Here is a 27,140-nt window from a genome sequence, read left to right on the forward strand (position 1 = left end):
CCACGTCCACATGGCTCAGAGAATGGCTCCAGCCATTACAGGCACATTCCAACTCTGAACGTGCAAGGATGGCTGAGTGTGTATATAAACTCAAGCTAAGTCATAAGCAGCGTTCTGTACTTTTTTCCTCCTCCTCAAAAGCAATAGTAAGACAGGTGCAGAGTTAAAAGAATCCTAGCACAAAGGGACTTGTCATGAAAAGCTAAGCCATCTGCCCTGGCCCTCCCTCCCTGACAGAACCAGTTTCTGCCTGGCTTTCTGGCAGTTTCTATCAACCAGAATCAGCTGATCTCAGGAGCGAAAGACCTCTGCTCAATCACCCATGCGGCGTCCCCACAGGACTTCCAGGTGTCACCTATGGGTGCATAGCTAAGATTACCTCCTCCCAGACTCCTTCTAGCTTGGCTGTGGCCAGAGGGTGGCCTCTGAGGGATGGACAAGGGTCATTGATCCACCCAATGGCTACCTGCAGGAGGAGGGCCTTGCCCTGGGGCAGGGGCAATGAAGAGAATCTTAGCCAATCAGATACACCCCACAAAGCCCCCAGAATCTGAAACGGACACTGAGAGAGGCTGGGGAATGACAAGCAGGGTCCAGTTAAGGAGGACAGTGCGGTACCCCAGTTTATATGACCCGTGGTTATATGACCCGTGGTCCCCATTCTGTCCCAGCTGGTTTGATTTGGGTTGGGATTTTGTCACTAGTAAAGACGGCGTCAATTTAACATCGAACAAGACATTGGATTTGGGGCGGCCAAAATCAAAACACGCTTGTATCAAACACGACCAACTGTAGAGTTCAGGCAGAGGAACGGGATCACCTCACTGCCTGGATGTTCAGTGCAGGCTGCACGGGAGGCGGGCGCTTCTCCCAGCACCCTGTCTCATCCCTGGGCAGCCTGGAAATTGAGGGGAAGTAAGGCTGCCTCAGCCTTCTGTGGTTTACCAGGCGCTGCCTGCACCAACTGGGCCAAGCAGATGTGGGCCTTGGACAGCAGGCTGCTCTAGGAGCGAGCAGAAGTCAGTTCCAGAACAAGGAGCCCTAGATGTTTCCCAGGGGACACAGATTCCCCTGGCCACTTCAGTCCTGGTTCTAAACTGTGCCGTGGAAATGCGTGGCTGTCCTGAGGCCATTCAGCGAGTCCTCTAGTTCTAGAATCGCCTTCTTCTCTCAGGTTCGATTGGGGCGCTCTGAGCGGTCTCTTTCAAACCAAGTCAGGTCAGCCAGCATTAACCACGCCCACTCGCCGGCTCTGGCGGCTGAGGGACCTCTGCGCAGGCGCGGTCGCCCAAGGTCGCCTGTGTGAGCCCGAGGGGCGGGGCTGGAGGCGGAGGGGCGGGGCCTGGGCGGAGGGGCGGGGCCTGGCTGCAGCGCGCGGGCGGGGTCTCGTGGGCAGTCCCATGGGTGTGGCGCAGGGTGGCCTCGACACTGTGTGTGTGTGTTTGGGGGGGGCCCGTGTCCTGGTCCCTCCGAGGCCGCGGGGCTAGCAGCCTGGGCCGGCTCCGGCGGCCCGGACGTTGACGGGGGTGTCACATCCGGCGGGCGAGCCGGGCCTCGTGGATCCCGGAAGTGTGGGCGCGGCTGTGGCTTCACCCGCGGTGGCGGCGGCGGCCCCGGCAGGTGAGCGGGGCCTGGGGAGGGTCCTTCGCGGCCGGCCGGGCGGGGCCGAGCCGAGGGCTGCGGGTGGTGCCGGCCGTGGCTGCCAGCTCGCCCCCGCTCCCCCGCCTCATCCTGCCGGAGGCCGGTGATTGGGCGCGAGGGGCGCGTGACTCATGCCGGGGCTGGCACCCCTGCCCCTTGGCGACTCGACAGGGGAGAGGGAGCTGGAGGCCCCGCTGCGGCCCTTCCCGAGGGTCTCCCCTCACCCCTTTCATCTGCAGCCTCTGGTCCCTCAAGAGAGCGTCTTGGCAGTTACAGTTCTTGGAGCATCAGAGTCCGTCTGCCCATTGCACGGATGCAGTTACTGAGGCCCAAGGGGTCTGACCGGCCAGAGGCCCTGGGGGCAGAGTGGGGTGACCCCTTGGCCTGCGGATCTCTGTTGGGGCTGGGCTGGAGAGGATGGGGTTTTGAGCCTTGACTCTGCCCTTGTCTGTGGACACAGGCAGTGTCACCTGCGAGTCCTCAGGCCTGGGGCGTCTGGATTCTAGGGGGAAGTGCCGGCTGCACCCCATTATGTTTGCCTGCTTTCTCTTCTCGTTTCCTCCTCACAGCAGGGCCAGGTGCTTTCCCACTGAGTGAGGGAAGGCGCTGGAGGTGGGGGTGCGTTGCTGGAGCCCGTGGAGTTGACTTTGAGTGCACCTGTCACTTACCCATCATTCTCCTAGACAATGTCACCGACCCTTTCCCTCCTCCTCAGCTGTGGCCCGGTTCTGTGTCCACCTTCAGGGCCCTGCCACCCCCCTCACCTCATCAGGCCTCTCATGCCCACATGTGGCCACCGGCCTCTCAGTCCTGTGACCCTGGGCCCCAGAGCTGGAGGAGGTGGTGGTCAGGGCACTTTGGAAGGAGCAAACTTTGGCTGTGATTCGGAGCTGTGCAGCCAGCACAGCCTGGGGATCGGGGGGCTCTGAAGGCTGGTGGGGAGGAGTCCTGGAGGTTGAGGGAGTGGTGACCACACTGTCCAGAACAGCCTTTTTCCTAGGTTGTCTTGGGCGATGGCCCTGTGATCTCACCAAGCAGAAAATGTTCTTACAGACACCTTCCTCCTGCAGCCTCTAGTGGCTGTTCTGCAGGTAGCAGTTAAGATAGCTCTGATTTCTTGCCAGGTGCTGCTGTCCCAATAAGTGGCAGGCGCTGTTGTGGACGTGTTGAATTCTGTTAGCATTTCCAAGTAGGAGGTGACCCCCTTGTACGGAAGTGGATCACAGCAAGGTTAGGTAGCTTGGCTGGGGTCACACAACCAGTATGGTCCTGGGTTGCAATTTCTAACCCAACAGTCTCATTTCAAGGTAACTGTAATTTTATTTAAGAGAATTTATTCATAATCTTTAGGAGTTTGAGTTTCAGGACCTGGCGCAATAGCGTAGTGGTTAAAGTCCTCGGCTTGCATGCCCGGGATCCCATATAGTTGCCGGTTCTAATCCCGGTGGCCCTGCTTCCCATCCAGCTCCCTACTTGTGGCCTGGGAAAGCAGTGGAGGACAGCCCAAAGCCTTGGGACCCTGCACCCGCGTGGGAGACCTGGAAGAGCTCCTGGCTCCTGGCTTTGGATCGGCGCAGCACCGGTTGTTGCACTCACTTGGGGAGTGAACCATCGGAGGGAGGATCTTCCTCTCTGTTTCTCCTCCTCTCTGTATATCCGCCTTTCCAATAAAAATAAATAAAACTTAGAAAAAAAAAGCAGTTTTAGTTTCAGAGGGAAAGACGTAACAGAGATTGTCCATCTGCTGGTTTACTCCCCAGGTGACCACAGCAGCCAGTACTGGACTAGGCTGAGGCCAAGAGCTTCATCGTAGATTCCCAGGTGGGTAGCAGGGGCCCAAACAGTTGGGCCATCTTCCACTGCATTCCTGGTTGCAAGTTGGATCAGAAGTGGAGCAGCCAGGACTTGAACTGGTGTGCATGTGGGGATTCAGTGGCTGCTTAACCTACGGCACTGCAACCCTGGTCGTGTGTGTGTGTGTGTGTGTGTGTGTGTGTGTGTGTGTGTGTGTTTAGTTTTATTTGAAAGACAGAGCTACATAGGAGAAGAGAGAGAAATGTCTTCTTCACTTCCCAGATGCCCACAAGAATTGGTGCTGTGCCAGGCCACCCCAGGAGCCAGGAATTCCATCAGGGTCTCCCTTGTGAATAGCAGGGAGCCACCTGCTCAGGCCTTCATCTGCTGCCTTCCTGGGTGTGCGTTAGCAGGAAGCTGGATTGGAAGCAGAGGCAGGGCTGGAGCCAGACATTCTGGTGGCGTGCAGGGGCCCCCTTTGAGCAAGTGCTTGAAGTGACTCCTGCTGTAAGGAAGTTTAGGAAGCACTGCCCTCAGAATTTGGTTGATTTGCTGGGCCCTTGGGAACTTCTTACTAAGGATTCTTGTTTTCTTCTTGCTTTGAAATGCACCAGGAAAGGGACACACGGACAGCTAGCCTTCTGCATCATTTCTGTTGGCCAGTAGTAGTAGGGTTTTTCCAGACTGACATAATCAGGCCATTGAAGACTTCGCTTTAATTCATCGGGTGGAAATTCTACCACAGATTTCCTTGCAGGATTTGCAGAAGGTTCTGGTTTGTTCTGGATGGTTGCCCTGTGACAAAGAAGTCCCTGTAATGGCAACTGTCTCTTAGGTTGTGCTGTTAGCAGGTGCCTCCTTGACTTCATTTCTCTCTTCTTCATTTGCTTTCTTTGGTTTTTGTGAAAGACGAGCCAATACTGAATGAGTTTGTTTCTGGTTGAGTCTGCCAAGTGGGGCCACTGGAGCCTAGGATGGGTTGGAGAGAATAAGAGAATAGGAGGGGATGAGAGGAGCGAGGGGAGGAGGGGGGAAGGAAGGAGAGGAGAGGTGATGGGGAAGAGGAGAGGAAAGGGGAATGGAAGAGTGCGGGGAGGAAAGGAGAGAGTAAAGCAGGGGGGTGGAGAGGAGAGAGGAGTGGGGGAGAGGAGAGGAGAGTAGAGTGGGCTGGAGAGAGAGAAGAAGGGGTGGGGAGGGAAGAGGAAGGTAGGGGAAAGGAAAGGGGAAGGGAGGAGAGGAGAGGGGAGGAGAGGAGAGTGGGGAGGAGGGGAGAGGGCAGATGAGGGGCAAGGAGAGATATTGCTTGATATTAATGTAAACAATCCAGGTTTTCTAATGTTTAATGTTAATTGATCAATATGGAGAGTATATAAAGAACTTATTCAACAGCAAAGAAACAAACAACTCAAGTTAAAAATGAGGAAAAGACTTGAGTAGATGTTGCTCCACATAGAAGATATGCAGATGAGCAAAAAGCATGCTGACCACCACTAATGATCATGAGAAAAACAAACTATAATGTGTGGGGTTGGCCCTGTGGTACAGCAGATTAAGCCATTGCCTGTGGTGCTAGCATCCCTATAGGTGCCAGTTTGTGTCTTAGCTGCATTAGTTCTGATCCGGCTCCCTGCTAATGGCCTGGGAAAAGCAGCAGAAGATGGCCCAACTGCTTGGGACCCTGCACCCACATGGGAAGCCTGAAAGAAGCTCTTGCCTGCTGGGTTGTCTGGCCCAGCCCTGGCCATTGCCACCATTTGGTGAGTGAACCAATTGATGGCAGATCTTTCTCTGTCTCTTCTCTAACTGCTTTGCAAATAAATAAATCTTAAAAACAAAAATATACTGTGCCACCACTTCACATCCAGTAGGGTGCCTTGTTATTATAAGCCCAGGAAGTAGTAAATATTTTTTGTGGAAATGTAAAATGATGCAATCACCTTGGAAAACAGTACAGTTCCTCAGAAAATCAGACACAAAATTCCTTCATGGTCTAGCAGTTCCACTCCTGTGTATGTAGTCGGAAGGAGTGAATGCAAGATCTGGCATTGTGGCGTAGCAGGTTAAGCCACAGATCCCATGTGAGAGTGCCAGTTCAGGTCCCAGCTGCTTCACTTTTGATCCAGCTTCCTGTTTTGTGCGTCGGAAAGAAGCAGAGGATGGCCCAAGCACTTGTACTCCTGCCATCCATACAGGAGACTGGAATGGGATTCCTGACTCAGCGTGGCCCAGCCCTCACTGTTGTTACCTGGGGAGTAAGCCAGCAAATAGAAGAGTCAGTCTCTCCCCCCCCTCTCTCCCTCTCTCTCTCTCTTCTTCTCTCCCTCTCTCCCTTCCACCTTCCCTCCCTTTCCTTCTCTCCCTCTCTCCCTCCCTTTCTCTTTCTTCCTCTCTCTTCCTCTCTCTCTCTCCTCTCTCGTTCACTGCCTTTAAAAAAAATAAAAGCGGGGCCAGCACATTGACTCCACTGGATCATCCTCTACCTCCAAGTGCCAACATCCCATATGGGCATCAGTTCATGTCCCAGCTGCTGCACTTCCTGTGTATGGCCTGAGAAGGCAGTGGAGAATGGCCCAAAGCCTGGCACCCTGCGTTCGTGTGCGAGACCTGAAGAAGTTCCTGGCTCAGGGGTTTGGGTTGATTCAGTTCTGTCTGTTGTGGCCATTTGAGGAGTAAACCAGTGGATGGAAGATCTTTGGAGCGCCAGTGCAAGTCCCACCTTTTCTGCTTCCCACTCAGCTCCCTGCAGTAAGGGAACAATGATGGTTCAAGTACTTAGGTCCCTGCTCCCTCCCCCTGTAGAGCTAATCCAGATAGAGCCCTGCTCCCTCACCCCTGTGGAGCTAATCCAGATAGAGCCCTGGGCCCCTGGCTTTGGCCTGTTGTGCACGCTGGCCATTGGGGGCATGTTGGCAGATAAATCAGTAGAACATCTTGGTTTGTATCTCTCTCACTTTGCGTTTCAGATAAATAAATAAACAAACCCTTTGAAAAACTGGTTAAGATGGGAAATGTTATGTTATATTCCTTACCACAATTTTTTAACTAGAGCTTATGAATTATGGTGTATCTTTTTCAAAAAGTCTTTTTACTTTTAAAGGATTTGGCTTTATTTAAAATGGGTTTCTGGTGGGCAGCACATAGGCAGGTATTCCTTTTGGTTTTTGTCCAGTGCTAGCATCTCTGTGTAAGGAGTTATGTAACTAACAGTATCTGAGTGAAGACGTTGTGAGAGGCAGCCGTGATTTCTTCCCTCTTGGTCCTTGCACTGCTGTTGTCACACTGTATACGTCCATGTGTGTTTTAAGCTCCACAGTACGTTGCTATTTTTGCTTTAAGTAGTTATCTTGTGAGGAGCTTAAAGGAAAAGAAAGCTCTCACAGTCGCTCACTTGTTTATTATTTCTGGGGCTCTTGATTCATTCCTGGAGAGACCCAAGTCTTTACCTTCCTTCCTGTTCCTCCTGAGTCGAGCACTTCCTTTTAATACTTTCTGTTACTGATGAGTTAGTTCTTTGACCTTTTGGATGTCCGAGAAAGTACTTTATTTTGACTTTGTGCTTGAAAGATGTTTTTCTGGTGCGGAATTTTGACTGTTCTTTCTTTCATTACTTTATAAATTTCCCAGTGTCTTCTGTTGGTTTTGTTCCCTGTGCATAATCTGCTGGGGTTTTTTTTGTTTTGTTTTGTTGGTGTTGTTCCTTTGTTCCTAAGGTGCCTTGCCCATTCTAGATTCCCATCTTTTTTCATTTTTTACTGGATTTAAGCAAGTTGATTATGATGTGTTTTGATGTTGTTTTCTTCATGTTTCTTGTAATTGGAATTAATTTTTTTCTTTCCTCTTTTTTTTTTTTTTTTTTTGGTCTGTGGCTTTACAGTTTTTATCAAATTTAGAAATTTTTGAGTCAATTATGCTTCAACAATTTTTTTTTCCATTTCCTGTTCTATCTGCACTCCCTCAGGGACTCACGTGTACAGGAATGCTTGAAGTTGTTCCACAGTTCTGATTCATTTAACCTCTGGTTTCACTTTTTTGTAGTAGTTTGTTTTGATTTATCCTACTGCTATCTTTAAATTTCACTGACTTTTTCTTCTGCAATATCTGATCTGCTGGTGCTCTCACCTGGTATCCTTTTTTTGCCTCAGATATTGTAATTTGTACCTCTAAAAGTTCTTTTCTTTGTGTGCGTTTGCTTTAAAATGTATTTACTTGAAAGGCAGAGCGAAAGGGAGAGCCTGAGAATCCTGCTACCTGCTGGTTCCTTTCCTGAATGACCGGGGTAGCCAGGACTGGGTCTGGCCAGTACCCGGAGCCCTCCACTGGGTCATCATCCACATGGCCCCACGGGAAAGGCGTTGTCAGGGGAATGGCTGGCGCTTCCATGTGGGGTGTTGATGTGTCACCTGCTGTGGCCTAACTTCTTGCGCCACAGCATTGGCCCCATTGCCTCTGGGTTTGATTTGGGTCTTTTCACATTCATCTCTTTGAACACGGTAGTGTTCAGTTTTTCTTTTGGTTTCCTGGACATGTGAAATGTTGTTGTAGTAACTGCCCTCATGTCCTATTATCTATAAAATTTCTGGTTTTGCTTCTCTTAATTGTTTTCCTCATTTACACTTCACATTGTATGGTTTCTTTGTATTTCTTGGTAATTTTCTATTAGATTTCAATTGTGATTTTTACCTTGTTGAACATTGAGTAGTTTTGTATTTCTATAAATATTCTCAGCATTGCATTTGGACACTATTGAGTTACTTGGCAATAATTTCATATCATAAAGACTGTTCATAACCTATTTGCTGGGGTCAGAACAGTCTAGAGCCAGGGCTGTTTTTCCCAGCTCTGCAGGCGGTAACCTCTCCCCCCTGTGGCTGATGGGAACACCAAATATTCCTGATGAGCTGGAGGTCTTAGAGTATTCCCTCTGCTGCTGGTCCTTATTGGTCAGTATCACCTGAAAATTGGAAGGGACCCTGGGTGGGTTTCTAGGGTGCTTTTTCTTCTTTTTTTTTTAATTATTTGTTTAATTAACTAATTTAAAGAGAGGGAGGTACCTTCCATCCACTGGTTCGCTCCTGGAATTACGTAACTCCATCTGGGTATGTTTGAGGGTGGCAGGGACCCATGTACCTGAGCTCTCACCACTGTCACCTGCAGAATGCGTTAACAGGAAGCTGGTTTGGAAGTAGAGGCAGAATCCTAACCTGTGCCCTCTGATAGAGGATTTGGGGGTCCCAAGCAGCAGCTGAGCGTCAGTGCCATGACTGCCATCCTGAGGTTCGCTGTCTGTGTCGCTCTGTCCTCTGTCAGCACTGGATGCCTTGGCCTCTCTGGACTCCTGCACTCCTCTCCCAACTCCCTGGGTGGCCAGGCCTCTCTGGCCAGCAGACTGGTCCAGCTTCAGTGTTCCCCTTATTTGCAGCTCTCAGAGACACTCTTCTGGGCCGGCGCCATGGTGTAGCACGTTAATGCTCTGGCTGCAGCACCAGCATCCCATGTGGGTGCTGGTTTATGTCCTGGCTGCTCCACTTCTGATCCAGCTCCCTACTGTGGCTTGAGAAAGCAACGGAGAGCCTTGGGACCCTGCACCTGCATGGCATGACCCTCTGGCTCCCAGCTTGGGCCAGCTGTGTGTTGCCCTCTCTCTTTCTTCTATTAAGTGTGACTTTCAAGTAAAATAAGCAAATCTTTTTTTTTTAAGTCACTCTCTGATCTGCCTCATGTGCAGCATTAGAAAACTGTTGTGTCGTCTAGTGTATCTGGCTTTTTAGTTATTTGAGGTGAGAGACTAAATCTTCCAGGTTCTTTGATGTTAGCTGAACACAAGTACTCACCGGGTGCTTCGTGTGTGCTCAGCACTTGTCTGCGTGCCAGGGCATGGGGCAGCAATGAGCTAGACAGGGGTTAGAAGCACGTGCTGGTTCCAGTATGATAAGTGTGATGCGGGGTCTATGGCTTACCATGGGAAGGCAGGATGCCTTCTGCGGGTACAAAGCAGGCAGGGAATCACAGAGGTGCTGGCAGTGAGGGATGAGCAGGTGCTTTGTGGGTGTGGGAGAATACCCCAGGCAAGAGCAATGGCGGTCGCTGTGCACTGAGCGCCACGGGACAAGGATCCTGGTCTTTGTGATCCGTGCAGTGGTTGGAGGTGTGACTCGTGCTGTGGAAGTAGCGAGGCAGAAAGCACAGAGAGGTGAACAGCCCTGGGTGGTGCGGGGAGAGTCAGTTGGCAAGGGCTGACACAGGGCCCGGGCCAGGCAGGACAGTGCTTGGGACATAAACATCACAGCTCTGGGAAGCCATGGCTGGTTTTCAGCAAGGCTGTGAGAGCTCTGACTGATGGTTCTCCTGCGGCACCGGGCTGTGTGGAGGAGGGCATTAGGGCCAGCGGGCAGCTGCTGCGGAAGCTGAGGGCAGACCTTTGGTACAAGGGCAGAAGTGAGTCTGCAGCTGTGGGCACAGCCTTGCCACCTTTTGCCTGTTTGATTACAGCCTTTATGGGCTCCTGTGTGAGTCAGGGGGGGACACGAGGAGCTTCTGGTGCAGTTTGTGTGCTTCCAAGGGCACACCCATCTGCTGCTTTATCATTGCAGTAGACCCAGAAGTTCCCAGGGTCAGGCTTGTCACTGGCAGGGGAAGATTTGCAGCTATCCACCTTACCCAAGCCCGGCCAGACATCAGCAAGGACAGCCATGTCACCATCTGGGACCTTGGACAGACGCACCTTGTGTGGGCCTGTGTAGGCTCCTGGATGTTTGTCCCCAGTGTGTCTTGGCCTTACCCTTCACCTTGAACCTTCTGGAAAGATGATGGAATCGGCTTGCTCAGCTTGCTCGGCGTAGATTAGAAGTGTGGGGACAGGGAGGCTGACAGCTGCAGACTAAAATCCTCTTCATCCGAACAGTTGGGAGAACTGAGAGGCAAACGGAAGCTGGATGTGAAGTCATTGAGGCCATCTGTCTTGTCAAGTCAGAGCCACGGGACAGAGAAGAGGCTTGGCTGCGCAGCCGGACTGTGTGGCAGGAAGCCAGCAGAACAGGCTGCGTTCTGGGCACTCATGCTGCTCCAAGTGGAAACTTGTCAGTGTGATCGTGCCCAGCTGGTAGGTGATTCTGTCACCCAGCGCCTTCTCTTAGAGTCCACGTGGGAGGCGCTTGTAGGGCAGGAGGTGAGGGGGACTGTGGGCATGAGCTCTACGCTGGGTACAGAGGTCATACCCATCGGGCACTATCTCATTTCATCCCTGCCAGAGCCCCATCTCAGGGGAGAAACTGAAGTGTGGAGAGGTGAGACCCTCTTCCACGTGCCCCAGCCGTGGTGAGCGCATGGGCAGGCCCTCATTGCCAGGAGTGGCCACAGAGCTGAGGTCCAGCGGTGCAGTGGCTGCTGGTGCCCTTGGAGGTTTGTGTGCCAGGCTCAGGAGCTTGGGCTGGTGAGGCAGACTAGTTCCCATGCAGAGGCTCCCTGGGACAGTGACATTGTGCCCAGAGCTGGGTACTGCATCTCATGGACAAGGCAAGGCCTTCATCAGCTAGCGGCCTTATCTGGTGGCAAGGAACACGGACTCTGGGCTGGGCCACCTTGTGCAATTCAGGCTGTAGTGTGTCACCCTGCGGGACTGGATGGGCAGGGAACTTGTGTTCAGCCCTGTGGTCTCTTCTGCAAATGGGGAGCATTGAGGACATATGGCACCCAGGGAAGACTGCATGACTGTGTGAGTTTTTACGGACAAGGTGCCTAGAACGGTGCTCTGTCCTGGCAGGTGCTCCTCATGTCAGCTGCAGCCACTGTCCTCGCTGCCACTTTAAATGGGTCCCAGCACAGGGGTGGAGCCCAGTTTGATGCCCTCCTCGCTGCTCCAGAGGCCATACCCTGTTTCCCTCAGTTAGACGTCACAGCTGATAGGGAGCAAGAGGGGTGGTGTGGCAGCCAGGGTTGGATCAGCAGGGCGAGGGGTTAGGGGAATGGTTTTTGAATGTTCTGGAAAGCTGGAGGAGTGTGGTTTCCCACTGACCCCCTCACCAAGAGTATGTCCTCTGTCGTCTGTCCTGGGCTGTGGGAAGTGGGAGATGTTTTGTTTGGAAAAAAGAAAACCTCTCTTCCTTTAGAACAAGTCTGAAAGATAACAAGAGTAGGCAGGACACAGCAGGCATGAAGGAAAAGGGGCCATCCTGCCCTGGTGGTTAGGAGGTGCACGGGAGGAGGGAGCTGGCAAGCCTCTGGAGAGACAGAAGAGGCTGGAGGCTCTGATTTAAGAAATACTCATCTTGGAGCAGGTGTTGTGGCACAGTGCATTAAGCCACTGCCTGCAAAGCCAGCATCTCATATGACTGCCAGGTGGAGTCCCAGCTATGCCACTTCTGATCCAGCTTTCCTACTCCTGGGAAAGTAGAGGAGCGTGGTCTAAGTGCTTAGATCCCTGTAGCCATGGGAGAGAGCAGGATGGAGTCCAGGCTCCTGGCTTTGGCCTGACCAGCCCTGGCCTCAGTTTCTCTGTCTTTCTAATTCTGCTTCTCAGATAAATAAGCAAATCTTTAAAAATTGATAAGAAGGAAATATTGATGCCAAGGTGCCACAGGCTATAGGAAAACCACTTAGGGAGGGCAGAGAGACGCACTGAAGAGAGTAGAGAGTGCTGACCAGACATGGTGTGGAGACTGGATGTCAGCGGTGAGGGGACCTGCAGACCCCAGGTGTCCTGCAGGACTGGAGAGAGGCCGCTGAGGCCACTGAGGCTGGAGAGGCAGTTAGGTGTGCACCGAGAAGAACAAGGAGTGGGGATGTGGATGTTTGAATGCAAGGGACGGGGAGCTTCTCAGGTTGGGGAGGACACCCCGAGTGAATTGGCTGGGTCATCAGAGGAAGATGAGGTACCAGGGACCCCTGGGGGCTCAAGCTGGCCCTGTGCTGCTGCACCAGCCAGCTGGTTGAGCAGGCCACTCTTGTGCCTGCCACTCGTGCTAGCCCTGCTGGCTGTGACGGTGAACAGACCCATTGCTGCTGGGGCTCCTCTGTTGGAGGACCTGCCTGTGGGGTGGGTAGGGACGGGGGTGCAAGGAGAGGTTTCCAGTGAACTTGAGGAGCACCAGCTATGCAAATAGTCTGTGCAGGTGGCACATCCCTTCCTGGAGCAGGATTGTGAGAGGGTGTCTGCCCGAAAGCTGTGCACCTGTGCTGCCGTTTGTAGGCTTTTGTTCTCACTGGTTTGGAGCCTGTTTCAGAAAACCTTTTGCTCCTCTCTGTTACCAGCTCTTTCATAATCCTCTGAAACACACTTCGCTGGTGGCCTGGCAACACTGACAGGTGGGATTCTATGAGCATGCGGGTGAGGGTAGAGCCTGCTGGTGACACACCTGTGGTTTTGTGGGCGTTCTTGTTCACGCAAAGACGGTCTTTTCCTTCTCACTAGATCCTTACAATCATGTGACATTGGTAGTAATAGCCTGATCTTACAGATGAGGGCAAAAAGAAAAGCTGAATATTTTGCTCAAGATCCCACAGCCAGTAAAAGGTCAAGCTGGGATTTGTAGCTAAGCGTTTGGCTCTGAAGGCATGGACTCCTTCCCTTCCTGCTGGCTACACTGTTTAACACTAGCTGGCTGGGAGGGATCTGCAGCCCCCAGTCCTGGCCATTCCTTGGGAAGACCAGAAACTAGAGTCCCCTCCTGCCCTAGCCTCTGGCTCGCCAGCCTAGGGGAGAGCGATGACTGAGTGGTGCTTTGGGTCAGGGGAGCAGGTGCCCAGTGCACTGATTTGATCTCATAGCTGGAACCATCTGGGGGAAAGACAACTAGACCAAATCAGCCAGCCATCCTGTAGCAGCAGGGATAGGAAGGTCTCTAAGGCGACAGCAGGTTGAGGGGTGGGATGGGGTCATTTCCCTGTGTGACGTGTAGATCGAAGTTTGCAGGTTACCATGGTTACAGCTGCTTCCAACACCTTAGTTAAATGTGGGAAATGTACAAAAATCTGAGGGGCTTTATAAAAAACACTCTACAGTGTGATTTCAGACTTGGAAGTTGCTAAACAGTAAGTCCTGGCTGGTGAGTGTGAGGGGAGGAGCCATCAGAGGCTGGAGCCCGCCCTGCCCAGGCCCAGGCCCAGGCCGTGAGTCAGTGCTAGCAGTCATGATCACACTCCAGGTTTCAGGAAGCACCACTAATCCTCCTGTAACTCCCCAGAGGGGCAGAGTGGCTAGCATTTGTTCGGCACACAGCCATTTGCTAAGCCCTCTGAGGGCTATTTGCTATCTGAGGAACTCCGCCCTTTCCAGGTAGAATTGTCATCCTGGTGCCCCATTTCCCAGCTAAGTCACTGTCACAAAGAATCCAAACCATACACCCCACAGCCTGTGCCTTTCTTCTCTGTCACCTGTGCAGGGAGAGCTGGCATTGCCCATGCTGACAGAGTAAGGTGGGGCTCCCACAAGTCACCCCTGAGCCAGTTCCCCTTGCTGCTAGCTCGCTGCCTAGAAAATGCTGCCTTTGCCTTTCTTTTTCTACTTGGATTTCGGTTAGTTGAAGCTGGGAGGCTTCCCCAAATCTGTGAAAAATGGAACTAAGAGTACAAGTTCATTTTAGTACCAAAAAAAAAAAAAAAAAAGAAGAAGCTCACTGGTTTTTCTTTCTGATACACATTTGTCGTGCATTATAAGTATATTTTCCTCCCAAGTAAATTCAGGCATTTACTTCCATGTTTTCATGCACTTCTACAAGTTTTCTCTTACTTGTCTTTGAGATAAACAGCTATGACGTAAGTTCTTACTGAGCAAGAATTGTCCAAAGGTTCACTTCTTTTTTTCCCTAAGAAAGATCTGGAAGGCATCCTTGAGCCCCTCCACACCTCTGCACTCCAAGGCTGTGTGCCACCCGTGCCAGGGAGTGGCCAGAAACAGGGCCACATTGGCGTGTGATCTGCCTTGGGGCCCCGCTATCTCCCGCTAGTTCTTGCTTCCCTGATGGAGGCTTGTGGGAGCATTGAGTCAAAGCAGGAAGTCGTGGAGTGAAGTTGAGACCAGAGATAAGAGCCACAGGAGCTGGTGGCCAGAGGCTCCTGATCCCCTCCCCGCCGGTGGCCTGCAGGGGTCAGGCTGGCCTGGAAATGCAGTTTCCACCATTGTCAGCTTTGAAGCAAAAGGTAGTTGCCAGGACACCTGTAGACTGTGTCTGCTACCTGTTCCCTCTTGCCTCTCCTTTCTAATGACCTGTCACCCTTGCCCACGCCACTCATAGAGGGTGTGGTTGCAAAGTGCAGCCCTGGCAGCGTTCTGATGACCCAGCCAATCCCTTTACAACCTTGAATTAGCTCCTGAAATTGATAAACAGGAAAGTGCATGTTGACCTGAGTTCCCAGCTTCATCAGAGACCTGGCAGGTCTGACAAGCTGGGCCTGCTCCTCCCACAGGAGGGACCTGGAGCCCAGCTAGCACCCATGCTACTTTCCTGAGGGCCACACTCTCTCCTGGGGCCTGGCCCTTGCAGGTGGCCAGAGTATGACTTCTAGTGAAAGTGTAAACTGCCTGGGAGACAAAACTCTAAGAAGGAGGTGGAGGGGAATGAGAAAGCCCAGAGGCAAACTTGCCCTTCCCAGTGGCTGTCAGGGAGGCACAGGGAACACATACTCAGTCCTGGGTGGCTTTCCACTGTGCTCCTGGGCTGGTCATCCCTGAGCAGATGCTGTGCCTGTAGAGTTGAGCTGCTGTCCTGTGAACAGTGTGCAGCCACCTGCCCCTCCAGTGTACATGGGTGCCTGTGCCCGAACAGGTGAGGCCCACAGAGCCTACAGAGCTGTCCACATTCCCGTGCCCTGCTCCACTAACACCATTCTGGACAGCCCCACCACACGCATCCTCAATGGCTTGTTGTGTGTTGGTTTTTTCTGTTTAAACCAAACTAAGTGGGGCCAGCTTTGTGGCCCAAGCAGCTAAAGCTGCCACTTGGAACACTGGCATCCTATCCTGGAGCACTGATTTGGTTTTTTTGTTTGTTTGTTTTTGTTTTGTTTTATTTATTTATTTGTTTTTTATTCATTAATTACATTGTATTATGTGATACAGTTTCATAGGTACTGGGATTCTCCCCACCCCTCCCCAAGCCCTCCCACCATGGTGGATTATTCCACCTTGTTGCATAACCGCAATTTAAGTTCAGTTGAGATTCCCTCTTTGCAAGCATAAACTAAACATAGAGTCCAGCATCTTATAGTCCAGTCAAGTTCCTCGGCTTCTTAGGGAGACCCTGTCTGGTCCGAGGGCAGAACCAGCAGAGTATCATCCCGATGGAGCACTGATTTGAATCCTGGCTGTGACACATCCGATCCGGCTCCCTGCTAACAGACCTGAGGAAGCAGTGGATCGTGGCTGTCGTACCTGAGCCCTGCCACACAAGTGAGAGCTGGATGGAGTTCTTTGCTTGTAACCCCTTGGTGCTCAGGGCCACTCCAGGAAGCTCCCGTTGGGCCTTTTCTGCCATACGGGGCAACTGGGAATCTGAATGCTACCAACGGGGGTGCCCAGGCCTTAGGGCGACCTCTTAGCTGGTTTTGATGCTTGGGCCAGATGCCTTTTCCAGAAGACAGAGCCAGAGCAGTGCTTGCTACATTGGGCCGTGCTTGACTTGGGTCTCAGGGATCTGTGCGGGAAAGGCTCCCCTAACTTCCAGGGCTGGGTGGTGCTGTGCTAAATGGAGCAGGATGGAACTTGTCTGCCCGGCCTGACATGTGTGAGGGCGAGGCTTGGAGAATGGCTTGTGATCTCTGACCCTGACACGAACTAACTAAACTCACCATCCTGCTCACGGCCCCTTGATGGGCAGAGCTGAGGGGTGGGCGGCAGTGGGGTGCAAGCTCCAGAGCAGGGCTGGACTCGGCCTCTGGGCAGCTGACCCCCAGGGTCCACTGAGGACATGGGGCAGACACTTCTGCCTGTTTCTGGACCTCATTTCATCTTGTAATTTGTGGCAATCACACACTCTGCTTACTCCACTGACCAGTGTGGTTATGTGAATTACTGGGAACATTAACGCAGGGCTTTGATCTCAGAAGAAATGGCAGTGTGAGGTTTATTTACCCATTTTGCAGGTGAGGAAAGTCAAAAAAGAGGACATTTGACATGCAGCCATTTGGCAGCTTTGGTAGTGGCGTGTTGAGCACACTTTCTGGCAGCAGGGGCCACGAGAGCCTCCGGCACAGGCTGGAGCCCCCCTGTCCTTCCCTGCCCCCACTCCTACCCAGTGTGGGGTCTCCTGGCCTCGTGGCAGCCATTGTCCTTGCGTGAGTCACCCTGTGGAGCTGGCGAGTTTGGGCCCCTGTGCGTTGTAGGCACGAGGTGTGCACGTGGTTCTGATCTCGTGGCGGCCACGCTGCTGCCTCGCGTGCTGACATTCCTCGTGGTGCGACCGCCAATCCATAGCTTGCCTCCAGGTGTGTGAGACCCGCCCCAGTCAATGTCCCCCCTGTGCTGCCTGCCTCGCCATCCCTGGTGGACAGACCCATTCCTCTCACTCTGTCACATGGGGCTAGGGCCACCCCAGTTCCCCTCAGAGGGTTGGAGGAAAGGAAAAGTAAGACAATAGATGCCCAAGCAGTTGGGCCTAGCTGGCTTTGCTACAGGAAGCCATCACTGCGAGCTAAACCTTGACATCTAGAAGAGGACTTGGGACTCGACTGTACATAGGAGCTCCCGGGACACGGAGGCAGGCTGAGAGACCTGGGCCCGGGAGGCACAGCCGCTTGCTTGCTGCTTGGTCTGGGGCGAGTGACCTCACCTCTAAGCCTCTGTGGGTGATTCTTTTTTGTAAGATTTATTTAAGAGGTAGAGTGACATAGATGGGAGGGCAAAGAGAGAGAGAGAGAAAATCTTCCATTACTGTTTCACCACCAAATGCCTGCAATAGGCAGGATTGGCCCAGACCAAAACCAGGAGTCAGGAACTCCACCCAGGTCTCCCACATGGGTGGCAGGGTCCCAAGTACTTGGACCATCATCTGCTGCCTCCTCGGGTGCATTATCTGGAAAGTGGATCAGAAACAGAGTAGCCGGGACCCAAATAAATGCTCCAGCACCATCGGTATTGTTGCCGGCTATGGGCTGTGGCTGTGAGGGTCCCCAGATCCTCCTGCAGTGCCCACCATGTGCCAGACCTGCTCTATCCTGTTGAAAACACTGCGGCCTGAAGCAACAGAACTTAGATTCAAAACCACAACCCTCTGATTGCAAAGTGGGATCTCTAAGAACTAGGCCAGTGCTCAAAACGTGTCACAGGGACCCACAGATGCTCCCAAGCCCCTTACAAGCCAACAGTTCTCGTCAAGATTCTAAAACGCCACCTCTTCCCCACTTGAGCATGCGGTGGTGTTTTGAAGGCTTATACAACCCATGATGGTGTCATTTTGACAGCCAACGAGGATGTGTGTTTGCATATTGTTGTATTTTTAAGATCTCTCACTTTCAGTTTCTAACACTACATTACTAATTTGGCCACACTGCGTCATGTTCGTTCACCAGTTTGATCTTGGCCTTCCACCAAGCTGACCTTCTACCTGTGTTCTCTCAGTGAGCCTAGCCCCTACCCTGTGAGGGAGGGGCCCTCACCAGACTCTTTCCAGGTGAGAGAAGAGCCTGAGGCTGCAGGCAGTTCTGCAGGTGCAGGGTCCCGCAGCCAGCAAGTGGCTCTCCCTGGAGCCTGGGCGTGGATGGGTTTCATACCTTCCGTCTGTCGCCCCTGGTTGGGGTAGGCCCTTGCTTGGTGGCAGGACTGCAGTGTGCGTCCCTGGCATCCCGCCCCGTCGTAGGTCTTTGCAGCCTGCTGTCACTGCCCCAGCCTCTGAGCAGAGTTTGGGGAGCAGCAGGGCCAGGTGTGCACAGCGTGCAGGTTTTGGATTGGGCTGGCTATCGCCTCCTGAATCTTTCTGATCCATTCTGTCTGCACGTGGGAAAACTGCTGCCCCCCTGGCGTTACCAGGAGAGACTGTGCAGTTAAGCTCACCTGGCAGGTGCTTCGAAACCCCCTGGCCTCTGGTGACATCACTGGCATGGAGCTGCCCTCTGCCTCTCACCTAGAGTAGCTGCATAGCTGTCCCTGGGAGGGACTGGCTTCTGGCCCTGCCCGACCTCCTGCAGCAAGGTGCCACTGGTGGGATGCAGCACCGCATTCCTGCTGAGCTTTTGCCAGGCCTCAGTGCAGCGCAGAACCGCCCATCCCTGCTGTGTTCAAACCCAGGAGGGAACAGGCAGTGGCAATGCTCCCACAGGGATCCCTCTCCCTCCATCAAGTGTCCCTGGGTGTGCTGTGAAAGCCAGGACACTTGAAGTGTGAAAGGAGATGCCATTAATAGCTACAGGGAGCGAGCTGGGACTTCGCTGGCAGAGGGGGATGTGTGGTCTCTGACGAGCTTTGGAGGTGTTCCCTTCCCATTACAGATACGGAAACCAGGTCGCTTCTGTCCACTCAGCCCGTGGCTCTGCATCGCAGGTGCTTTCTTGGCTGAGTCACCAGCACAGCTCCTGCCAGCTGAGAGCTGGTGTGGGAGGCTGGTGCGAGACCTGTGATAATGTGCAGTGTTGAGATCTTGGGAAAGCTAATGTAGCCTTTGTAATGAGAAAGACCAAAATGAAGCCAAATAGCATACACCCTTCTAGAAGAGCGGACACTGGATGCATGGATGCTCCTCTCAGCCAGTTATTTTTGTGCTTTCTCTCCTGTGTCCCAGGGCTTCCCTCCCAGGCCTGCAGTGACCCGCCTGTCACATGTGCAATCGAAGGCCCTTGACAGGGGCCAGGGAGAACTCCACTGCCACCAGCTCCCTGTTGGAGTAGACGGCCTATTTGGTTAGTCAATTTTCCTCTCAGTTCGCCCAAGAGGCAATTACATGATTGTTTTTCTGCTTCAGTGAGAACATGTGTGTGGCAGTTCATTTTTCGTGACACAGAGAGGGCTACCTTGCTGGGGACACTTGAGGCACCCCTGAGGCTGCTGTTACACTAAATATAGCAGTAACAGTTGAGCCTGCGATGTTGGAGCCAGCAGGGCCCTGTGTGTGGGACTGGTGTATTCCTGGTCCAGACAGAAATAGATGCCTAGCAGAGGGTGAGCTGACGTTGTTGCCTGCATCATCCGCTGCCTGGCTGTCCCATCCTGCCCGCTCCTTGCAGAGCTCCATCCAGCACTGGGGACGTGATGGAGAGGAGGGCAGAATTATGGTTTTTCCTTCCAGCTGCCAGGTGCTTTCCCAGATCCCAGCTCCCTGGTCCCCTGGGATGTGCTTCCTGAGACCCTGCTCCTTGAACCCCTGGGAAGCGGAGGCATAGTAGCGGATCTCCACCTTGCTAGTGCACCTTGCTAGTCCACCACTCTCACCACTTCCTCACTTTTGGTGTCACTGTGTTCCCAGGGAAGGATGGAGACCCTGAAAGACAAGACCCTGCAGGAGCTGGAGGAGATGCAGAATGACCCGGAGGTGATCAGCCGGCTGGCCTTGGAGTCCCCTGAGGTATGGCTGGCCGTCACAGTAGGCCACCACAGAAGCATCTGATGTTAGCTTAAGGATATATTTATTAATTGGAAAGACGGAGTTGGGAGGAGAGAGAGAGAGAGAGACAAATCTTCTGTCTGCTGCCTTACTCCCCAAATGGCTACAGTGGCTAGGATGGGAGCCGACTGAAGCCAGAAGCCTCTAGTTCCATCTGGGTCTACCCCGTGGTTGGCAGGGGCCCAAGCATTTGGGCCACCTTTAGCTGCCTTCCCAGGAATGTTAGCAGGAGATGGACCAAAAGTGGAGCAGCCAGAGGAGCACTCCTGGGAGACACCAGCATCGCAGGTGGTGGCCTACTCACTGACCCACACTCTTGGCCACCAGCTAGGACTCGAAAGACTGTGGTACTGGGCTTTTTAGCCAACTTTATTTCCCTTTTCTGTCACCTTGGCTTTGGTTTGGACCCAGCCCAAGGAGCCCCTGAGGTGTCAGGCACCCCCTGGATGTGGCAGCAGTTCCTCACAGCACCACACAGCCAGGTGATTCTGAGACTTCCAGAAACCATTCTTGGGCTCTCCATCTCCTCCTGACCTTGACTCATGTCCATAGTGGCTCCTGGTCCTCCCAGCTGCTCACCAGAGTCCTCATCAGAGACAGCCAATTCCTCTGCCCGCACAGAGCTTCCCCCTCCAGAAAGTCCTTTCCCTGCTCTCCTGTCCCCATCCCCTATGGCCCCTCACCTGGGGATACCCACAGTCACCCTTGAGCCCACTGCCCTGGAGTGCCTGCCTCCTGCTCCCCACGTGAAGACAGATGGCAGCACTAATGATACCAGGCTCTCGAGATCAGCATAACCGTGGCTTTGTTTTCACCCATGAGCAGGCATAGCATGCCTCTTGGCCAAATTCACAATCTGTTATGAATTAATCAATCAAAAATGAAGGCACCACTTCCAGCTTCTCCTGCTTCCCTTCCCCGGAGCACCTCCTGTGCTGTAGGGAATGTGCAGTGTGTTGAGTCCCCTGCTGCTCTTCTTACTGTGCAGTCTGCCTGGCACCTGCCCGTCCACACAAGTGGAAGGTACTGCATGCTGGATTGCAAAGATCTCCCGGTGGGAAGAGTACAAGAAGAGATCTTGGGCTCCTTGGAGCATGTCTTGCTACCCTGGGTCTGTGTCGCTGTCCTGGCTGGAAGCCACACTTGTCTTGGTGAAGCTACAAAGCCAGCTGTGGCTATGAGCCTTGCTGGGACCTTGTGTTGCCTGACCCAGACAATGGACACAGCACAAGTCTTCACTCCTTCATCTTCTGTGCAGCTTGAGTGTCCCTCATCAGAAAAGCTTGGGACCAGAAGGGCTTCACATTCCAAAGGTTTTGAGTTTTGTATAGATTTTACCCAGGAGGCATCCCCAGTCCATGTTTTTAAAATGTATCTATTCTCATTTTATTTGAAGAGCAGAAGCAGAGAGATAGGCAGGGGGAGATCTTCCTGCTCCTGGCTTCACTCCCTAAATATCCACAGCAGTGGGGCTAAGCCACTCTGAACCAAGAAATTGGAACTGTCCCGTGGGGAACAGAGACCATGTGGGCACTTACACCTCCCTGAGGGAAGGGAGTTGGATCAGAAGTTGAGTAGCTGGGACTCATATTAGGTATCCAGCAAGGGATGCAGGTGTCCCAGGCACCTCTGAAGCCCCAAATCCAAAACTGCATGAACGTCACATCTGCGTTCCAAAGATGTTGACTTCAGAGCTTGTGGGGTTGAGGATTTGCTGAGTAGGGACACTTCATCTGTATCCAGCGCTGAGTGTTCATTGAGTCTTCCCGAGCATCGTGTTAGGTCTAGGAGTGCCAAGCTTGGCAGAAGCCAGGCTGACATGGTTACCGTTTGTTGACTTCCAAGTCAAACAGACTGCCAGATCTTTGGTGAAGCATAGAATCACAGAGGGTGAGCAGAAGCAGCCTCTTGGGCCAAAGGCCCCTGGCGTTTGTGGTGTGCAGTCAGTGTGAGTTCTCCACGGGAAGAACCTCTAGTGTGGATGAGGTGGAGGCAAAGCTGGGCAACTGCTTAGAGCTCAGCAGGCCTCTGACAGGAGCAAGGGCCTGGGAGAAGAGCCCGGATCTCATTTAGTCTGGGATTTGCTATGGACACAGGAGTGTGCCCCTGGAGGGCGGGGCTGGGGCAGTGGGTGAGCTGCTCGTCTGGGGGTGGATTGGTAGGCAGTTGCCAGAACTGTCCTTCTGCCCTTTTGTGTATTAGCTGTGGGAGGCTTCATGGTGAACCCCAGAGGGGAAAGATTTGAGGAGATGATGGAGAGGGCGTAGAAAAAGGGTAAAGCAAAGTGGCAGGAAAATGATACTGTGTGGACTTGTTAAGATCTGGAGAAAAGACAGAGAATGTTCCTACCCTGTGTCACTTCCTGTGTCAACCACACAGGTTGAACAGAGCTCCCATAGCTGCTAGCAACAAGTCTGAACCCTCCAGTGGCTGCGTCCCTAACTTCCTGCTTGTCCAGCAGCTGGAGACTGTTTGCAGCTGTAAGACCAGATAGCCCAGTTGTGGGGGCAGCCTCCTGAGGGGCCGGACAGACAGGTGGACCCTGCAGACCCAGAGCCCTGCAGCTGTGTCTGTACAGGGCCTCTCTCCAGGCCACAGAGCCAAGAGCAGGTCCTGAGGTCCTGTGGCCATGGATCAGCGGGAAGGCGGTCTCCCCAGGATGGCCGTGGGCTTGCTGTGTCTGCAGGGGTCAGTCAGTCCACCTGTGCTGACCCTGATGGCAGACACAGTGCATGTGCACGTGCCCTGGCTGCTCCCGGAGGCCAGTCACACCAAGCTGTGCTTTGTGCCCTGTGGCAGGAGCTGGGTCCTCTCAGTGCCGGTGATGCTGTTGGTACTTTGGCCCACACTCTCAGGGTGCTGGACCCAGCTCTCCAGCCCTCCTTGCAGAGAGAATTTCTCAAAGATGGGCAGGGCTCCAGGTCACATGGTCCCCGGGGCCAGCAGCCATGAGGGCCTGGCTGAGGGGCAAGGTGCTGCCTGGACAGAGGCAGTGGCTTCTGCCGGTGCCTGGGCAGCTTCTCTGAACACGCGTGTGGCCTAGAGGCAGGTGTGAGTTGCTCTCAAACCAGTGTTATGGTCTGGGCCCTTCAGAACCAGCCTCACTGCCTGTTCAGTCTGTGATCTGACCTGGGCCACCTCAGCCCACCTCAGCATCTCTTGACCTCTGAGGCTTGGGACTAGCGGTTGGGACTTTTAGTGCCTTCCCTCTTAGAAGGCCACAACTTCCTCACAAACACTAGGCCTGGCTCTCCAACTCCCCCTCCCAGCGTCGCACACTGCACTGCAGACCTGGGCCTCGTCCAGCACATGGCCTTGGGCAGGCTTCTTACCCTTCTAGCCTAGCATGCGACCGGGGTCTACCCTCCTGGTTATGGGTGAAGTGGGGCATTTGGGGCAGAGTGCTCTGTGCAGGGTAAGAGCCTGGCTCCATCTGTCTGCTCCGGGGCTGGGCATCGTCCCATGTTCCCCAAAGTGAGCAATGCTCCAGCCTGTGGGTGTGATGCATGGTGCTGGTTCTCTTGGTTGGCTGTGCTGCTCTTTCAGGTCCAAGACCTGCAGCTGGAGCGGGAGATGGCCCTGGCCACCAACCGGAGCCTGGCCGAGCGGAATCTGGAGTTCCAAGGTCCCCTAGAGATCAGCCGCTCTAACCTCTCGGACAAATACCAGGAGCTCCGGAAGCTCGTGGAGCGGTGCCAGGAGCAGAAGGCCAAACTGGGTAAGGAAGGCCCTTGCTGCTGCTGGCACGTGGCCGGAGCCACCTCTACACCCGGCAGAGCTGAGCTGGGCTCCCTGCATTCCAGGGCCTGCGGGCAGAGAGGGCAGAAGGCGCTGTCTCGTCTGACCGCTCAGGCCAGGGTAGGGGGCGGCTTCCCCTCAGCGGTGGGTCCTGACTGCACCAGTGTGCTGGTCTGTGAGGCCTGCTTCCTTCGCCTTCCCAGGCTCGAGCGGGAGCTGCTGGGCCCGTTTCTGGACTTGGCTTGGTCAGGCTCCTTTCCTCTCAGGAAGCAGACATAAAAGGGCCCACCAGGCATGGCTAAAGGGGCTCTACAGTAGACCCCAGGGGGATGCCTTTCCTGAAATCTTGAACTTCAACCCTGAGTCAGAACACACTGCTGAACCATTAACCTTTGTGCCTTTCCTCCCAGAGAAATTTTCTTCAGCACTGCAGCCAAGCTCCCTGTTAGACCTGCTGCAGATTGAGGGCATGAAGATAGAGGAGGAGTCCGAGGTAAGACGGGATGCCTGTCCCCTTGTCTGCGGGCGGGTGCTGGCTGGGGACACAGAGCGTTAGAGATGGCAGGGCCCTCGGGCAGGCCTGGCGGGACAGATACAGGAGCCCCCTTACCCACAGGTGTACCTACTGAGATGCCAGGGGATGCCAGAGCCTGCAGATTGTCCCGACTACTGTATGCACTGTTTGTTCCCATTCATATACACCTTTCATGAAGATTAATTCATCCGTTAGACACAGGAAGAGATAACCAGCCATACCCAGTAACAAAACTGAACAAGCATATTCTGAAAAAATTTATTATAATGAAAATAATTTCAAACTTATGAACTGCTTATTTCTGGAAGTTTCCATTTAGTATTTTTAGACTGTGATCGAATGTGGGCAGCTGCAGCTGAAGAGCCAGGGGTCTGCCGCAACAGGAATGTAGGATCTCCCTGGCTGAAGCAGAAATGGGTGTCCGGGCCATGCAGAGAGGCCTCACATCCCTGGTGCCAGGATCCCCGCCCCTCCTCCCTGCCTGATTTTGCTGCCCCTTGGGCACAAGGACCCTCTCCGCTTCTCCATGCCCTGAGTACAGGGGCTAGTATGCCCCAGTCACCAGGGAGCTGGAATCTGATCAGCTGTTTGGTACATCCATGCAGCGGCCCCACTGGGGGGAGGAGGGGAACGGTGGTAACCCACCTCGAGAAGCTAGCAGTGCAGAGGACATGCAGACAGGTGGAGATGCAGGGAGGGGTGGGGAGTTGTTGGGTGGGCCTGAGGTGTGAGGCTCTGACCCTGGGAAAGGCAGCGGCCTCCATCCCAGCAGGCCCCAGTGTCACCTGATCATCTGTCTTCCAGGCCATGGCTGAGAAGTTTCTGGAAGGCGAGGTGCCCCTGGAGACCTTCCTGGAGAACTTTGCCTCCATGAGGATGCTGTCGCACCTGCGCCGGGTGCGCGTGGAGAAGCTGCAGGATGTGGTGAGGAAGCCCCGCGCTTCCCAGGAGCCCAGCGGCAGTGTCCCTCCACCACGTCCGCCACCCCCGCCTCGCCCGGCCCCCCAGGCCACACCCCCTGTGGCTGAGGAGCAGCCACTGCCCTTGGTCCCTTCAGGCCTTCCAGTCGTGCCTCCCTACCCTTTGCCCTACAGCCCTTCTCCCAGCCTGCCCGTGGGCCCTACTGCCCAAGGTGCCCTACAACCAGCCCCTTTTCCTGTGGTGTCCCAGCCCTCCTTCTCCTATGGGCCTCCTCTGGGCCCCTCTTATCCATCAGCACAGCCAGCACCCAGGGCTGCAGCAGCAGGCTACTCCTGGTCCCCACAGAGGAGTATTCCGCCCCGGCCAGGCTATCCCGTAGCACCAGTTGGCGCCTCTGGACCTGGCTATCCCCTGGCAGGGGGCCCAACCCCCAGTCCTGGTTATCCTCAACAGTCACCCTACCGCCCAGGAGGAGGAAAACCACCCTACCCAACGCAGCCCCAGCTTCCGGGCTTCCCAGGCCAGCCCCAGCCCTCGGTGCCCCCGCGGCCCCCGTATCCCCCGGGGTCTGCCCCTCCCTATGGCTTTCCACCACCTCCAGGGCCCGCCTGGCCTGGGTATTAAACACTGCCCTGGCCCTTGGCTATCCCTATTTGCACCAGTACCATAACCTTTGGCCGACCCATCACTGAGACTCCAGGTTCAAATGCAAGTGGAGTCCGTGCTCCCTGTGGACTTGCCTGGGCACTCAGAGACCTCGGAGAGGCCCTGCTAGGGGTATGCAGCCCCCAGACAGCAGTGAGCAGTGTGTCCAACTGGCAGTGGTAGAGGTCCCAGCCCCTGCCACCGTTCTGCCCGCAGGCCCGTCTGGGAGCCCATCCTTTGTGTGATTGGCTCCAGTTTTTCTGGTGCTAGCCAGGCTGCACACCCAGGACCCCTGTGGGTGTCTGTGGGGTTGGACATATGCATGCATTGTGGACACTGAGCCCAGGACAGAGGGGTCTCAGTGATGAGGGGGCCGTCGGTCTCCCACCCCCCTCCCTCCCCATCCTCGGGTGTTTCAGCCCCCACCCATAGATACCACTCTTGGTGTCTGTCTAATCCGTTCTAGGGTGATCTGCCCTAACTCGCAACTCCTTGGCAGGAGTGGAGTTGGAGGGAGAAGATGGCAGAACAGCACTTCTTCTGTCCTACGAAGCCATACTTAACCCCGGTGGACTGGTGGCAGATGCACTTGGCGTGCAGGAGAGCTGCAGGGAGGGGGCGTGCAGGCTGACCCCGCCCTTGCTTGTCCTGCTTCCCACTGGCTGGAGAGGAGGGAGCAACTGTCGGCCAGGAGGCTGTGGCCATGCATGGTGGGCTCATCTCGGCCTGGAGGGCCTGGTGCCCTCCCAGCTGCCCCTCTCTTCGCTGAGGCCTCTACTTCTGGCTCACTTTTTTCTGTGGTCCACCCATCCGTCCACTCCTTTAGTGCCTTGACTCTCACTCTAAAGCAGTCCTCCCCATCAGCCCCCTCCTCCCTCCAGCCCAGCCCTCCCCACTCAGACAGACACCAGGAGCTGCCCTCACAGTAACCTCCCGACGGTGCTTTCAGAAACACCCCCACTCTCCCGAGGTCAGCCTCTGCTCCTCGGTCATCCTGAGGACATAGAGGGCAGGGGTGGGGACCCCATGTCCCGTGCAGCCCCGGCACGCTGGGGCTGTGTGCGTGTTGCGTAATCCCAGTGACGACACTAGACCAAAGGGGGCACGGTGGGGGGAAGCATTAATGTGCTTGTCCTGGTTGTAATCCAGGTCCCAGGGCAGACCCTGGAGCTGCTATCGGTATGTGCCTTGACATGCCCACCTCTGCCGGGTCTGGGGGTGCGAGGGGCCGAGGAGGGAAGCCCGCCTCCTGGTGCCTGCCCCGGCCCCGCCCTGGCCTGCGCACCATGGGTGGGTGTGCGTGATGCTGGGTTGGCCTGCTGGTTCCTCACCACTTGTGCTTG

At 54.3% G+C, this 27,140-nt stretch overlaps 1 protein-coding gene across 3 annotated transcripts; it reads left to right on the forward strand.

The window, feature by feature from the left end:
• Positions 1–1,361: 1,361 nt before the first annotated feature.
• VPS37C (VPS37C subunit of ESCRT-I) lies at positions 1,362–27,058 on the forward strand. 3 transcript variants are annotated; one of them, XM_058662977.1, is made up of 7 exons: positions 1,362–1,620; positions 10,337–10,534; positions 19,821–19,919; positions 23,505–23,676; positions 24,107–24,189; positions 25,036–25,155; positions 26,297–27,058. In XM_058662977.1, the coding sequence occupies exons 2-7, from the start codon at positions 10,490–10,492 to the stop codon at positions 26,426–26,428; spliced, it is 651 nt and encodes a 216-aa protein (XP_058518960.1). In that variant the 5' UTR covers positions 1,362–1,620; positions 10,337–10,489; the 3' UTR covers positions 26,429–27,058. The 3 variants fall into 3 exon arrangements, with proteins under 3 accessions (XP_058518960.1, XP_058518959.1, XP_004585319.2); XM_058662976.1 differs by having other exon boundaries at positions 1,363–1,620; positions 25,036–26,426; XM_004585262.2 differs by lacking the exon at positions 10,337–10,534 and having other exon boundaries at positions 1,363–1,620; positions 25,036–26,426.
• The last annotated feature ends 82 nt before the right edge of the window (positions 27,059–27,140 follow it).

The sequence above is a fragment of the Ochotona princeps genome, chromosome 4 (genome assembly GCF_030435755.1).
Source record: "Ochotona princeps isolate mOchPri1 chromosome 4, mOchPri1.hap1, whole genome shotgun sequence".
NCBI lineage: Eukaryota > Metazoa > Chordata > Mammalia > Lagomorpha > Ochotonidae > Ochotona > Ochotona princeps.

Bases quoted from the DNA above. Each gene is read 5' to 3' on its own strand.
- VPS37C (XM_058662976.1), top strand. From the start codon at position 10,490: ATGCTGCTCCAAGTGGAAACTTGTCAGTGTGATCGTGCCCAGCTG. The intron at 19,920-23,504 runs GTATGGCTGGCC...CTGCTCTTTCAG, and splicing joins TGGCCTTGGAGTCCCCTGAG to GTCCAAGACCTGCAGCTGGA. The intron at 23,677-24,106 runs GTAAGGAAGGCC...CTTTCCTCCCAG, and splicing joins GGAGCAGAAGGCCAAACTGG to AGAAATTTTCTTCAGCACTG.